The following is a 13,987-nucleotide window of genomic DNA, read 5'->3' as shown; positions in this document are numbered from 1 at the left end:
TGATTTACAGAAAGTAGTGTTTTAATAACATTAACTACCCTGTCGTGGAAGCTGCTGAACACTTGAATTCTAGATTTACATTTTCCATATAAAATATCAGACAAGAATTATAGTTGGCTGAAAGTTCTGTCCTTCTACAGAAGTCTCCCCATACATACTATGGGGAGCATTGCAGCATATATATAATTCTCATCATACACATAACTTAATTGCTTTGTCCTAGCCTCCATTATGAAAAGGGCCATACTGGCTATGGATGGGTCCTACTGAGGCCAACTTCACTTTTTGTTGAGTTCCCATGCCTTGTCAAGTGCATCACCTGCATTTTTGGGCTATGTGGGACCTGAGGCAGCATTTGAACTTTTAGCTCCAATACATAATTCATAAAATATGTGAAACAAGTCAGCAATTAATCCTAGTACAAGGCCTCTGACCAGTAGGACTATTGCCCAAAGCTTCCAGAAAGCCGGGTAAGAGAATCAAGATTCCACACCCCTATGCCTAGCAATTGCTTTGAGCTATAGGGTGGCTAAAGCTAGCAGTTTTATCTTAATAGCAACAGTATAATGTTGCACCAGCAAAATATTCACCCCCCCCCATCTAGACACTAAATGTACCAGAACAGGTGGTCTTTGGCACAATCCGTTCATATTCAAAATTAAGTAATATTATTTAGGTATATGGCAGTTTATTGCAAAGACAGGAAACCACCAGCCAAGTGCAAACTGAAGTCTTCCATTTCAGATCCATTCAGACACAAGCATACACCCACACACTCCACAGATGTTATAAACAGTTCAGAATTTCCATCAAGCATGGAAATGGAGAAGTTTAGAGAATACTGATGAATTACCAAAAGACTATCAAACTGTTGCAAATGAGTAAAGAGAATTTGGCTTTTATGAAGAGAGATCATAACTTAAAAAGGGTTTATTTCAAAAGCAGTGAGACGAATGCCCCTAAGTCAATGGAATCAACAAAAGAAACTACTACATACTTCTAGTTGTTGCAAAATAGGGACTGCACTACAATGTACAGTTAACACTGTTATGGGGCACCAGGCAATCCACAGAACTAGCCCTGCAGAAGACAGTTATTGTCTTGTGAAAACATGTGCAAAGCAGTTCTTGGTAGATTATGTCCCAAGCTTCTAATGCTAAGATCTAGAGACTGGATACTTCCGGATTCACATTAATTCAATCATTACATTAAAACACTGGGAGCACTTCTTTTGAACTGCTGGCGCTTGAGGAATTCCCTTTCAAAGTCGAAATATTAATAAATATGTTACGCAACTTTAGTCATGCAAGACAGTTACAAAACAAAATCTCATTTTTTATAATAAAGGCAACTTGCATTCAAAATGAACTGTACCCTTATGTTTTATTCAAAGGGTAAACTTGAATTAATTACCCAGCTGTTTACTTGAATTACAAAAGTAACATGATTCAATATGAAAATAAGAAACTGTCTACAAATCTCTGACAGTAGTAAATTGCAATATACAATGCATACAGGAGTTATACAGAGCAACAAACTCTTGTACAAAACAAAAATACTTTAATACCTTTAAAATCCAATTTCTTTTAAAATCATTCATGAAAAAAGGTTTGAGTCAGAGTTCACACCTCAATTAGTCAAGCCTCAGGCAGCTACATTACAGCTATTATATATACAAAGTGACATTTTTCTTTTCACCAGCCATTTTAAACCAAAGTTTTCCTCCCTTTCAGCATTCCCATTTCCTTGCCCATCTCTTTCAAGTTCCCAAATCCAAAGCCATCTTCAAATCATGAGAACTGAATTTGCTGAACACCAGAGATCTAGGGAGTGCAAAACAAAGTAAGATTAATTTCAACCATTTACAATAGAAGCACATGCATTTATTTGGAAGGTCCAACTGTTAAACAAGTGCTGATTTAGAACCATTAGACTTGTTTATTACCTGTCTGGTAGCTATCAGCTATAGCTGCAGAAACTGGGAATATTTAAATATAAGTCAGGAGAAAAAGAACCAGAAGCACTGTACCTGTTGATAAGATGTTGTATAAACCATAACATTTTGTTGTTGGCCATCTGCAGTTATTAAGCCTGCTGGCAACTGGTTAGCTAAAAGAAAGAAAGCAGTTTAGTTAAGGGACTGAATCCACAGAGAATGATACTCCAAACCAAATTTAATGTGTTCACCGTTAAACAAAAAATGTATTATGGCCAGTGTAGTGTATCAGGACCACCACCTGATATTGCAAATGAAATCTAATCTCTTTCACTGGTGCATATTAAAAACAGAGAAACAAAGGTACCAGATAAGATTGAGAAACTCGGGTGAAGACAAGAAATTTAGACTCAAGACAATGAAATGGTGGCAGCAGCATCTAATTTGGAAAATGAAAGAAGTTACACTAGCATGAAGTTTGGGAGTGCTCTTGGATCTAGAATGGTCACTGAAGATACAAACAGCATCTTACGGAAGCCGGAGGAACTTAAATCTTCCTACAGTTATCCACAGGCCCAGCCTGGTAACCTCCCAGCTGGGTTACTGCAGTGTAATACCTTTGAAAAAGGTCCATTTGGTCCCCAAGCTAAATTATTCGATAAGATTGGCTGTTAAGAACAGATTACTTCAGTGTTGTGCCATGTGAACTGGCATCCAGACTATTTCCAGACCCAATTTAAATAGTTAACTTTACAACCATGAATGTCTTGAAGTCAGATTTTCTGAAGAACTGCCTTCTTTCACATATGCCCACCTGAACCTTAAGATTATCTTCTGAAGCTTATTCAGATGCCCCCATCAAATGAGGCATATAGGGAGAGGGAGAGAGGGCCTTTTTAGAGGTGGCACCCCAGTTGTGAAACATCCTCCCAGAGACACTTGCTTGGCATGTACTTTGATTTCTTTGGCACCAGGTGAAGACTTTTCTATTTTGTTGTTGTTAGAATGCTGGACTAGGATCTGGAGCCTAGGATTCAGATCCCCAGTCATGAAGCTCACCGAGTGATGTGAGACCTGTAATTCTTTCTCATCCTCATCCACCTTACAGTGTTTTAACGAGAAAATGCTGGAAGTGCTGGTGGGAGGGGCCAGTAGCAGGGCAGAGATTAAGAGCCATAGGTTGCACCTTGAGCTCCTTGGGAGGAAAGGTTGTATATAAATGTAGTATTAATAAAATACATAGTTTTTTCATGCTTTTATGTTACTCACTCTTTCTAGCTTTACCTCGTTTCTGATTTCATGTTGCGTAACCCACCCAAAGAACCTTTGCTGTTGGGTGACATATAAATATTGTGAATAAATATAAATAAATAGAACTCAGGAGATGTATACATGTGCATGAACCATCCACAAGGTGCCAACCACAAAGCACAGCCTCCAGTGCATTTCAGTGCACCATTCATGGACTTCTACATAAACCACATGGCAGCAGTACTTGGTAGGTTGCAGCCCTTTGGTCATACTTGACAAGCTTCTTCCAATCTCAAGTGTCAAGTATCAAAAGCAAAATCTGTCCCAGCAACTTCAAGTGTTACTTACTAAATGCTTCCTCTGTGAGCTCCTCACTAAGGCCATCTGCTGTGGTAACTGCTCCAATACCCTTTTCTCCTTTCATGGCCTTGAAAAAGCATAATGTTTTGTATGAGGATACAAGCACTTTCAACCACTTAAATCATTGCACGCTTTTTGGAATAGCAGTGTAGTTTATACACAATAGGTTTTTCAAACCCTGGATCTCCATTACAGAATTCTATAATTCTACATATTTTGTACACCAATAGTTTTATCTGTATTCTTGGTGTGAATGTTGATAACATTTTAAGATCACACCTGTAGCAGTGTAACCATCAGAGTAGCGCAGCAGAGCTTCAGGATCTTCCCCCTTTGTTATTGCTAGCCAATTCAGAGAAAACTCCTTGCTCATTGAGTTAAGTATAAAGTGTTTATATTGCCTCAAACAACAAGACAACTATTTACACTACGTGCATAAAGTTAGGAGATGCTGTGCATCAGAAGCTATATACTATAAACTAACTAAGCAAAGTAAACCTGCGTTCAGTCTGTGTCACACAGTCTGCATTCAGTCAGGAGGTTTGTAGTCAAAACTGGAAGCTTGGCTCAATCTGGAGGCTCGAAGGCTGAATGCAGCAGGCTCTAAATTAGCCAAACCAGAGGTTCGCACAGAATTCTCCCCTTGGGTGAGAAGCAAGTGCGAAGAACTCTCCTGAGTCGTGCCAGAAGCCTATGGCCTTGAGCTGTTTTTAGGAGGCCCACTACAGCTGGAGTTCTAACCCTGAACAGAAATGAGGCAAGGTGGAAAGGCAGCTCAAGAGACAGATCCAAGCACAGTTAATGCAATTAACAGCAATATTTAAATTACAGGTGTGTGATATTTCCTTCAGCTTTTATTGCAAGAGGTCTATGGTTCTTCAGCAAACACAACCTCTCATATACATCTTCCAGTGAGTGGTTGCCAAAAAGAGGAGGGTGAAACGGTTGTGGGAGCTAGACCTCGTGTCACCAGAAACAACTAGGAAGATTCAAGAGGTTGCATGTCTGTAGCAGCCCAAGTTGCCACTTGTGCATTTGAAACTGCAGCAGTTTAACCTGTGCATCATAGCCCGTTATGATAAGAAGGAATTATTGCTGGCACAAATTGCACACAAACAGCATTCAATGTGAAAAGGAGCAAAGGGCAGGGATGAACAATGCTGAGCTACTGCCACAGAAAGCGACTGCAGATTTCTTTACACATTACATTAAGTGCTCATTTCAAACATTTTGCAATGTAGCTTCTTAATGAGATAAATAGGTAAAATCAAAAATCAACAACCAGAGCTGCATCAAGCTGCTCAGGAGACTCTTTCTTCCCACTGCTGCTAGTTCACCCTCCTTATTGCCCCTTAGCACTACCCACAGTAAGAAGGAAAGTAAGAAAATGACAATGAAGAGAACCGCCACCACAATCTGTCCCCCACATCATTATGGGATTACAAAGAACAAAGCAGCTGCCCCCTCCCCCCCATCTATCCTATCAGGCATTAGGAATGTTTTAATCCACTGTCATAAACCGCTTTGGGGCTTTTAATATGAAGTGTGGCCTAAAAATGTTTTTAAATAAATAAAAATAAAAGATCAAGTGTGTGGGCAATAGCTCCTGTTCCTCTTGGCCAGAATAAGTACAATAATGTTAAATAGATGCAAGGTAGAGAGGATAGAAAGTCTACCTGTGACATGACAGATCCAGATAGGAAGTGAAACATTGCATAACATATGGGAAGAGGAGAAGAGTCAAAGGGGAATGCAAATGCTAGATTATTCAAGCTTCACATTGAATTTGTGGAGATGCTTGACCATGTGCTCTCCTGGACTTGACACATTAAAATAAAGCTATTCTAAATAGTGCACCATGTGATAATAAAAACATGAAGTAAAAGCAGCAAGCTAGTAAACACAAGCTTCTTTTTCAGACCAGTGCATGCCATCTAAGTTGCAACACTAATCTAACAGGGACAGAAAAAGGCCAAATCCTTAAAAGCATATAAACCAGCGGGTTCATCAACAAAAATTACATATTTTTTTTAAAAAAGAAACACAATAGCATTTACTGACATTCTGAAAATAGGCTTCATATAAATAAAAATTTCAGTCAACATCCCTGGTTTATATAAAATATAAAAACATTAATTAGTCATAATAGACAAAATTCCAAACTGTTGTAAAGTAAAACCACAGAAAGATTACAAACCTCTCTGAACTTCTGAAGGTACAACTTCAAAGGTTCCACATAGCTGTCAAATCCCAGAGTGGACATGGCAAAGAGAATATCCTCCCCATTTATAGTCTTCCGTTTTTCTTGATGACACCTCTCACTTGCTTCCGATGTTATAAAGCTTATGAATTCACTTACGCACTCCTGAACACATTCCTTTGCATCTTTAGCAATCTAGAATAATCAGCATCAGCATCATCTAGTAATCAAACTATTTCTTGTTTCCAATCTGAATTAACCCTAATATATACACCAGCAAAACTGCCAACAAAATAAAATTACCTCAATTTTGAAATGTTTGACAATTTTGAATTGAGTAGTAGTTTTTTAGAAATAATAATAATTGAAAAACCAAAGCTGCCATTCATTTAGAGTAGCCTTCCCTAACTGTGTGTCCACAGATGTTGCTGAAGTGCAACCACCAGCCAATATGCAGAATGGTTAGGGATGATGGGATGTAGTCCAGCAACAATTGGGGACCTAGGACTGGAATCCCTCCATGAGAGGCAGATGCAAAAGTTGTTTTGGGCAGCTAGAGATGTGGAGGATTAGAAAGCACTTGTACTTCCTGCTCTCATTGTTACATCACATCTGAAGGAGCTCTCAATATTTGGTCTTAAACCCCCACTGAATGCAACCCAATGATTATGCCGTATTTTTAAAAATTCTATGATGAATCTAAGATTCTTACAGTACACATGGTATGCTAGCAAAGCTCTCTTTCTGAGTTATTACCTTTCCTGTCTGAGGTATAGCATTCTTCATTATCCTTGCCACATTTGCAATTGGAAGATATATGTCTTGTTCTCTAAAACTCTCTTTGGAGCCATTTGTGTCTTCATGATCATTCATGCTATCCTCTGTATCTAAAAAAAGAGAGCATAATACACAAATATTAGCTTCATATGTTGTACCCCTTTGAAAACCTCACTTACACCTTGTTTCAGGGTTGCCATATTTTGAAGAGCAAAAAAAAAAAGACACATTTGCCAATTTTGCTATGATAACTCTCATTTTAAATACCTGTCATATATGTAGGCTACAGAAGTTCACATTCCCACCTTAAAAATGTACACAAAAAGTAAACATATACCCTTTCTCATTCTTCGGCCTTCCTGGGTGATCCCAGCATGTCAAAATAATCTGGGCTGAAAATTGACATTTTAGGAGCACAAAGGGGGGGGGGGAAAGGGTTACATAGCTTATCATTGTATGACACATACACACACATCTAGTTCAGCATTGTCTCTACTGACCATCAGCGATTCTTCCAGGTGTCAGAGAGGGTTTGCCCCTACCACGAGATGCCAGAAATTGAACCTGAGGCTTTCTGCATGCAAAGCATTTACTTTACCACAAAGCTATGGGTCATCCCCAAAAGAGCAGGCATATAGGGCATGTCCGGCAGAAACCGGGCGTATGATAACCCTACCTTATTTGGAAAACCACCTCCCATTACAAAGCCTTTGACCATCATCAAAACAACTGCTGTACAGTAACTGTTAGTAAAGTTTCTCTTGCATCTTTTTTCTCCAAATGCCCGGTCCTTGAAAAGGAAGAGATCACTCTACTGGTTTGACAGAGCTTATTCTCCCTCTGCTTTCTCCCTCCCTCTCTCCCACCAAACCCTTCCTCCTTTTAGTTTAGTTCTAATTGTATTTAACTGTAAAAATTAAAAAAAAATAAACACCCTTTAAGAAAATATCACATTTGCTATCACAATATGTGATCTTGTCCACTGACATACATGCCGCTTTAAAAGCAAATTAAATAAATTCATGAAGGAAAAGACGACCAACAGAAATTATTCATCATGGCTGAATGCTACCATCAAGATCAGAGGCATGATGCCTCTGAATCTCAGTTGTTGGGAAACACTTGCTGGAGAGTGCAAGTGCAGTCATCTTCTGCCATTGGGCTTCCCATAGACATGTGGATGACAAGTGTGGGAAACACGATGCTAGACTAGATAGTTGAAACCAGCAGGGTTCTTTTTATACTCTTTATGTGTTTACAGATATTACATTACAAGATCCCAGGAAGCTAGATTTTTAGGACATATTGTAGATCTACAAGAAACAGAACTGGTAATCTTAAGGATTTATTTATTTTTAAAACTGTTTAAAATATTGTTTAAATAAAAAGACTGGTTCAGTACCAATATGAGCTTTTTCTCACATTACTTGCAACACAATGCTACTCATGAAATATGTCCCACTGGGTGATACCCAACTACCAGTAAGTCATACTAAACGTAGATCCACTGAAATCAATGGACTTAAGTATGACCAACAACTGATAGCACCCATTAGGTTCCATGTGGCTTGAGCCCAAGGAAATGTGCACAGGATTGAAGCATATGGCACACAAGTACTACATGGTATACATTAATTTAATCATTGCTGAGCAATGGTCTCATATAAGAGCTATTAATTTAATACAGAGCTGTGAATGAGTCTTATGATATGGTCTTCTTTTACAGACTATGATACATTTTCACAGGGCTGCAGTCACGCCTCTTCTACACGTCTGCAAACTGCAATGTGAAAAATGACAATAAGAATGGACACGGTCTTTGACCAATACATTACTTACCATCATGAGGCTGTATCACATAGTGACTACCACCAATATAGTCTCCAGCAATTCCTAACTGAGAAGCATCTGTTGTAGAACTATCACCATCCATCTGGAATAAAAGGATCTGAGTTTAGAACAGTCCACTCCACTTGACTAAGCATATTGTTCTTAAAAATCTGAGTACATATTTCTGATTGAAATACCTGAGATTTGAAAACATAAATAGTATTGCATGCCCACTACACATGATCTTTGCTGCCTAAAACATAATAGCTCATTATTCAAACTAAGCCTTCTACTGAAGACTTTTAGTGTACTGTATAGCAGTACTTCTATTATTTATGAGTAATATGAAGCTTTTATTATCCAAAAACACTTTATGTCTGTGAAGAAGGCAACTACCCACAGAGAGCCAGAGGTTCAGGGGAGGCAGATCATATACAAGGACTGCAAAATACACACTGCTGAAGATTAAAGGGCTACACTTGAAAATGTTTTAATTATCTAAATAATTGAATACTTCTGAGAGATGTTACCAGTTTTATATTATGTATAATAGGGGACAATGTTTATGAAGTTACCAACAATTTTTCATTAAACAATGTTGAGTTTATTTCTGTTAAATATTAATAAGTTTGGATGACCTCTTTAATGCTTTGGCTTTGCTTCAGCATAACCATCAAGTTTAAATAAAAACTATACAGCTAGTGCTTTCTCTCAAGGATCTACCTATTATAACAGAGTGCAACTTCAGCATCCATGTTCTCCTCCTGTCTAACATGCCATTATTTAAATCTGATCCAATGTACCACTGTTGGCAAGATGACAACCGCTATCCTAGAATCCTTGTTTTAAATCAAGTTTCATTCACCCAACTTTTTTCTGACATAAGAAAGTTATCAGCTGAGGCAAAAGCTGAAGAAAATACCTGACATAATTTACTTTAAGATTTTGTACAGAATCCAGATTTGATAGGATTTGTCATTTAGCCAAGACTGTTCTTTGGAAGAGGTAACTTACGACTCCAAATAAGAAAATGAGCTTTCATGAGTTGAAAGTGACCCTTCTTAAGTTACATGAAATAGCCCTACTGATGGATACTGTACAGAGGCGTATAAAGAGGCCACTGCCAGCATGTCTTGTTTATAATACAATATGAGTTAGTTGTCTACAGATATCTTATATCACAATTGTCATTTTGAATGAGAACGTACAGTATATAATTTTCAAGCATTTGCCACTTTCAAATTATGCAATAAAACACTATGTTTTATAACTATATTAGTCAGGTAAAATAAAGCAAAATGTTATGGCTTTCTGGAAATCATTGAGCACAAGAGCAATATGAAAACATCACACTGTGAAAATGCAACAATTTCTCTAGAAATACACAACATTCTGAAGACCTGCAATTTAGGGGATTAGTACTGATGGAAGTCACTGATTCTGCTTCTTTCTGAAAAACTACTATGAAAATAAAAGAGGCAACAAAATGAAGCTTAGCCTAGACAAGACAGAGATGCTGTTAAGGGACATTTTTTCTGACCAGATGAGTGGTGGTCAACTGATTCCAAACAGAGTACCACTTCTCCTGAAGGAACAGGTTTGTAGCTTGGGAATTCTATTACTGTCACTTGCTGCATGAGTGCTCTCTGTTTAATAGAGTGCCCTTCTCTTCCCAGCTTCAGCTGGTACTCCATCTATATCCTTATCTGGACAAGGATAACCTGGCTTCAATTCTGGTACCCTCCAGATTAAAATAAGGCAACATGCTATGCATGGGACTGCCTCTGAATAGAGTTCAGAAATGGCAGATAATGAAGAATGCAGTGGCCTGACGGCTGTGGAGTCTAGACAATCTAATCATATTACATTAATTCTGCCTAGCTTCACTGGCAGCCAATACATCTCTGAATTTAGTTCAAAGCACTGGTTTTAACCTAAAAAGACTTACATGGCATGGGACCCCAACACCTGATGGAATATCTCCTCAGACAGCAGCCTACATGAACCCCATAGTTGTCATCTGAGCCCAGGTGCCCCATCAAAGAGAGGTGAAGAGAGTGGCAACAAGGTTGTACCTCTCCTGTTCATGGGACACGCTCCCAGTGAGGTGCCCTGGTGCAGACATTAGTATATTTATGGCACTAGGGCAATACCTTCCTTTCCTCTGAGACATTTGCTGAGTTGATTATATAATTATTTTTCTTTTTTCCCCTTAAAAAATATAATTTATTTTCTACTGATAACTAGTTATTGTGCCAGTTATGCTATAGATATTTGGTGTGGGTTTTTTTAGCATTGTTTTCTTAAATTGTGTTCTATTATTTTGTTTCATTTGTATGTGTTATGGTGTGGATTATACTGTTTATAAGTCACCTTGAGACTATTTCAGTAGGTGTCCAACAAACAAACAAACCAACCAACCAACCAACCAACCAACCAACCAACCAGTAATTAATCCTACTTCAACATTTTCCTGTTTTGGAATTTCCAACCATCAGTTCAATAACCAATCTAACTACAGGACAATTCCATACTAAATATACACAAGGCCATCTCACCAAATTTTCAAGTGAAGAAAATGCTCTTAAGAAAATTAAACCCAAGTTGGGCACAGTTGCAGGATTTTAATGAGCACGGTTAATTCTAGTGCAGCTACTCAGCACATAGTACTAGAAAGTATCAGATTGCCTTCAGGCTAGTTAAGGCCATGCTGAAATCAAGAAGGCTGCTGCAAGAAGAGGCCTTTAACCTTATACAATAATTCTTTTTTATTCAGAAAAGTTTTTGCACTCATTCTATATATTAACATCTTTCTCTAAGTGGCAATCTTTATGTAGCCAAAATGGCACCATCCACAAGAGGGAGGTGCCAGCAGGCATGGTGGGACAAAAATCGCAGTACAAAAAATCTTTAGGGGGGTGGGAAATCCCAACAGCGTTTAAAAACAACAACATGATGAATGTCTGCTGGGGAGAGAAGATGGAAAACGGGGGGGGGGGGGGAGAAGCTTGAATAGGTGGTAGAGCACATGACTGGCTAGCACCATGACACTCTGTTCAATGTACTCTTTTTTATGTATTTTACTGCTTGTGGTGTCTGTCATTCTGCTGGTAGAGTTGTGCATACAAGTTCGCACAAACAGACAAAGGCAACCAATACAAGATCTGTTCTGTCAACCTGTCTTGTTCCTGCATGAGAATTCCAAGTCAGCATGGAATTGTCATACAGCATCTTGCCGGTTACCTAGAGTTTGTTTACAGAAGGCCTAAGCTAATGCTATTCAGTGTTGGTAGGCAACCCCAGGAAACCAACAGATCACATACACTTTGTATACAGGGAATATTCATTCTAGAATTTTGCTGGGTGCATTTAAAGCCTTTATATACCTAAAAGGAGAAACACAAACTGCCCTAACAAAAGAGTAAGTCTTCAAAATGGGTTAGTTCACATAACTGCAACTTGGACTTGTTTTTCCACCTTTACAGACTTTTTGACTAGACGAATAAAACAAATGGAGAAATCAGTTATGGTATGCAAAACGGAACAGAGGTCTATGACTGAGTTATGTTTTTTTTTGGGGGGGGGGAAATCACAGAACTCATGCCAGCCAGCTAGTTTGTACTCTTAGGATTCACACAAATTCAAATCTGATGGGTACATTCACACTAGGCAGGTGGGGCCAGGGACAAGTCTGAGGATTGAACAATTCCAGTGGCTGTGTAAATGAACTCTATAAAACAATGTTCTCTGATTTCCACAAACACATTCCTAACATGTGTGGTGGCTTGAAGGTAGCTATGATCCAGTGACAAGGAGACTTCACAAGGAAAGGGACTGGGGGAGGATGGAAAAAGAAGCTCGAGTGTGCAAGACAAAAGACAAACCTCCCATAACAAGACAGAAGTAACTGGTAACGTTTGAACATGTGGAAGCTAGGAAAATGACACCCCCACCCCCGGCTAAATGGCACCCCAGAGCCACAAGCCCACCCACCTTTGGGGTTCACACGCGTTGCGACCAGGACTTAGCGAGACAAAAACAGCAGCTTCTCTTAGCGTGCAGAGCGCTTTTTGACAGCTTCGTTTCTCCGCCTCCCCGACCAAAGCCACTCTGGAGACCGCGAAAGGCGGCCATGTGCAAGGGCTAGGCGGGGGGAGATAACCATGGGGGGGAGCGACGACCGTGTGGGGTGTGTGTGGAAAGCGACTTCCAGACCATCGCCAACGTGGTGGCGAGGGGAGCCATCGACCCCTTCGCTGCCCCATTCCCCCTTCCGGGAACCTCCCAACAAAACCCAAAAAAACGGTGGGAGGCGGGTGGTGGTGGGGAGTAACAGAAGAGCGAGAAGCAGACAAAAGCCCTTGTGCACAAATAGACCCAACTCCACCCCAGGAGGAGAAAAGGAGCAGGGAGAGCGGAGAAAGGGAGGGAGAGAAAAGAAGGGCGGCCTCCACGAGGCAACAGTAGAAGAGGCGCCTATTAAAAATAAAACAGGCTCGGGCCGCGCGCTTGGCCGAGAAGGGGGTGGTCGGTCCTCAACCTCGGGGGTCCCCTCCGACCCCCAGGTTGGGAAAGCAGGAGAGGAGAGAGAAGGCGCCTCGGGAGGGCTATTGACTCGGGCGGCAAACGCGGCTCCTTTCGACACACACACAACCTCCCCCCCCCCACCCGCGTGTGGTGACACGCTCCTCCCGCCGCCGCCGCTCCTCTTCCAGGGGTCAGCTCCTGTCACAACAGCCCGTCTCCCTTCAGGGGCCTCGGCCAACGGCCCCCGCTCGCTTTCCCCTCTCCAGGCCCCGAGCAACGGCCGCCAGAGCCTCCGCTCCGCGGCGGCGGCGGCAATACAAAGACGCGGGCGAGCGGGCGGGCCCGGGCCGCGGTCTTTCTTCCTTCCTTCCCCCCCGGTTCCTCCTCCTCCTCCTCCTCTCTGTCTGTCTGCCTCTCTCTCTCGCTTTCTCCTTCTCCCCGCACTTCCTGGTCCCCTCAGCGACGGCGCGGCGGCAACGCCGGAGCCCGGGGAGGGAGACGGACATTTCATTCGAGCCTGCAGTGAAACCGGTTACCAATCATTGGCCGGAGCCAGGCACAAACCTCCAGTGCGGCCCTGGTTGGCTCCCTCCGCAAATCGGCTGTTTGGTTGGACAGAAAATGGCTGCGAAGGAACCAGTCCCAGCGCGGAGCACCGCTTCCCGGAGCCGGCCTGCCCTCCCTCCGCGCCGCCTCCTCCTCGCCAGCCGCCGCCCCCTCCCTTCGCGGGAGGGCTCTTCCCGCGATGGGGCGGCCCTCCCGCCGCCGGCCGGATCCTTCTCTCCCCCCTCCCTCCTCCTCCTCCTCCTGCTTTCAAACAGCTGCGCGCCTAGAAATAAATAAACTATCAAACAAACAACCCGACGGTCGCAAGCGGTGACGGCGGCGCGCGCTCACGCACGGGCGCGCGCGGGCTCGTCTGAAGAGTCCTGTTTTCCTTTCAGCCCTCAAGGCTGGCTCAAGTCATTTGGGCACCTGAGGCGGACACCCCCCTCCCTTGAAATGGCGTCTCCCCCCTCCCCGCCAGGGACAAAAGAATTGCCATGTGTCCTCTTTTTTTTTTTTTTACCAGGGCACGTCTTCTTTTTCAGGGGTAAAATCAGTGC

At 41.6% G+C, this 13,987-nt stretch overlaps 1 protein-coding gene across 3 annotated transcripts; it reads right to left on the bottom strand.

The window, feature by feature from the left end:
• Window positions 1–915: 915 nt before the first annotated feature.
• On the bottom strand, window positions 916–13,623 carry NFYB (nuclear transcription factor Y subunit beta). Of its 3 annotated transcripts, none has more exons than XM_083574157.1 (7): window positions 13,446–13,623; window positions 8,364–8,457; window positions 6,504–6,634; window positions 5,745–5,942; window positions 3,536–3,614; window positions 2,030–2,109; window positions 916–1,823 (listed from the first exon to the last, which is right to left on the bottom strand). In XM_083574157.1, exons 2-7 carry the CDS (start codon window positions 8,455–8,457, stop codon window positions 1,791–1,793), a joined length of 615 nt encoding a protein of 204 aa, XP_083430283.1. In that variant the 5' UTR covers window positions 13,446–13,623; the 3' UTR covers window positions 916–1,790. The 3 variants fall into 3 exon arrangements, with proteins under 3 accessions (XP_083430283.1, XP_083430284.1, XP_083430285.1); XM_083574158.1 differs by lacking the exon at window positions 13,446–13,623 and adding an exon at window positions 12,348–13,406; XM_083574159.1 differs by lacking the exon at window positions 13,446–13,623 and adding an exon at window positions 11,741–12,327.
• Window positions 13,624–13,987: the final 364 nt, after the last annotated feature.

The sequence above is a fragment of the Podarcis filfolensis genome, assembly GCF_964270895.1.
Source record: "Podarcis filfolensis genome assembly, chromosome: 10".
NCBI lineage: Eukaryota > Metazoa > Chordata > Lepidosauria > Squamata > Lacertidae > Podarcis > Podarcis filfolensis.
This window is presented reverse-complemented; position numbering and strand designations above follow the sequence as displayed.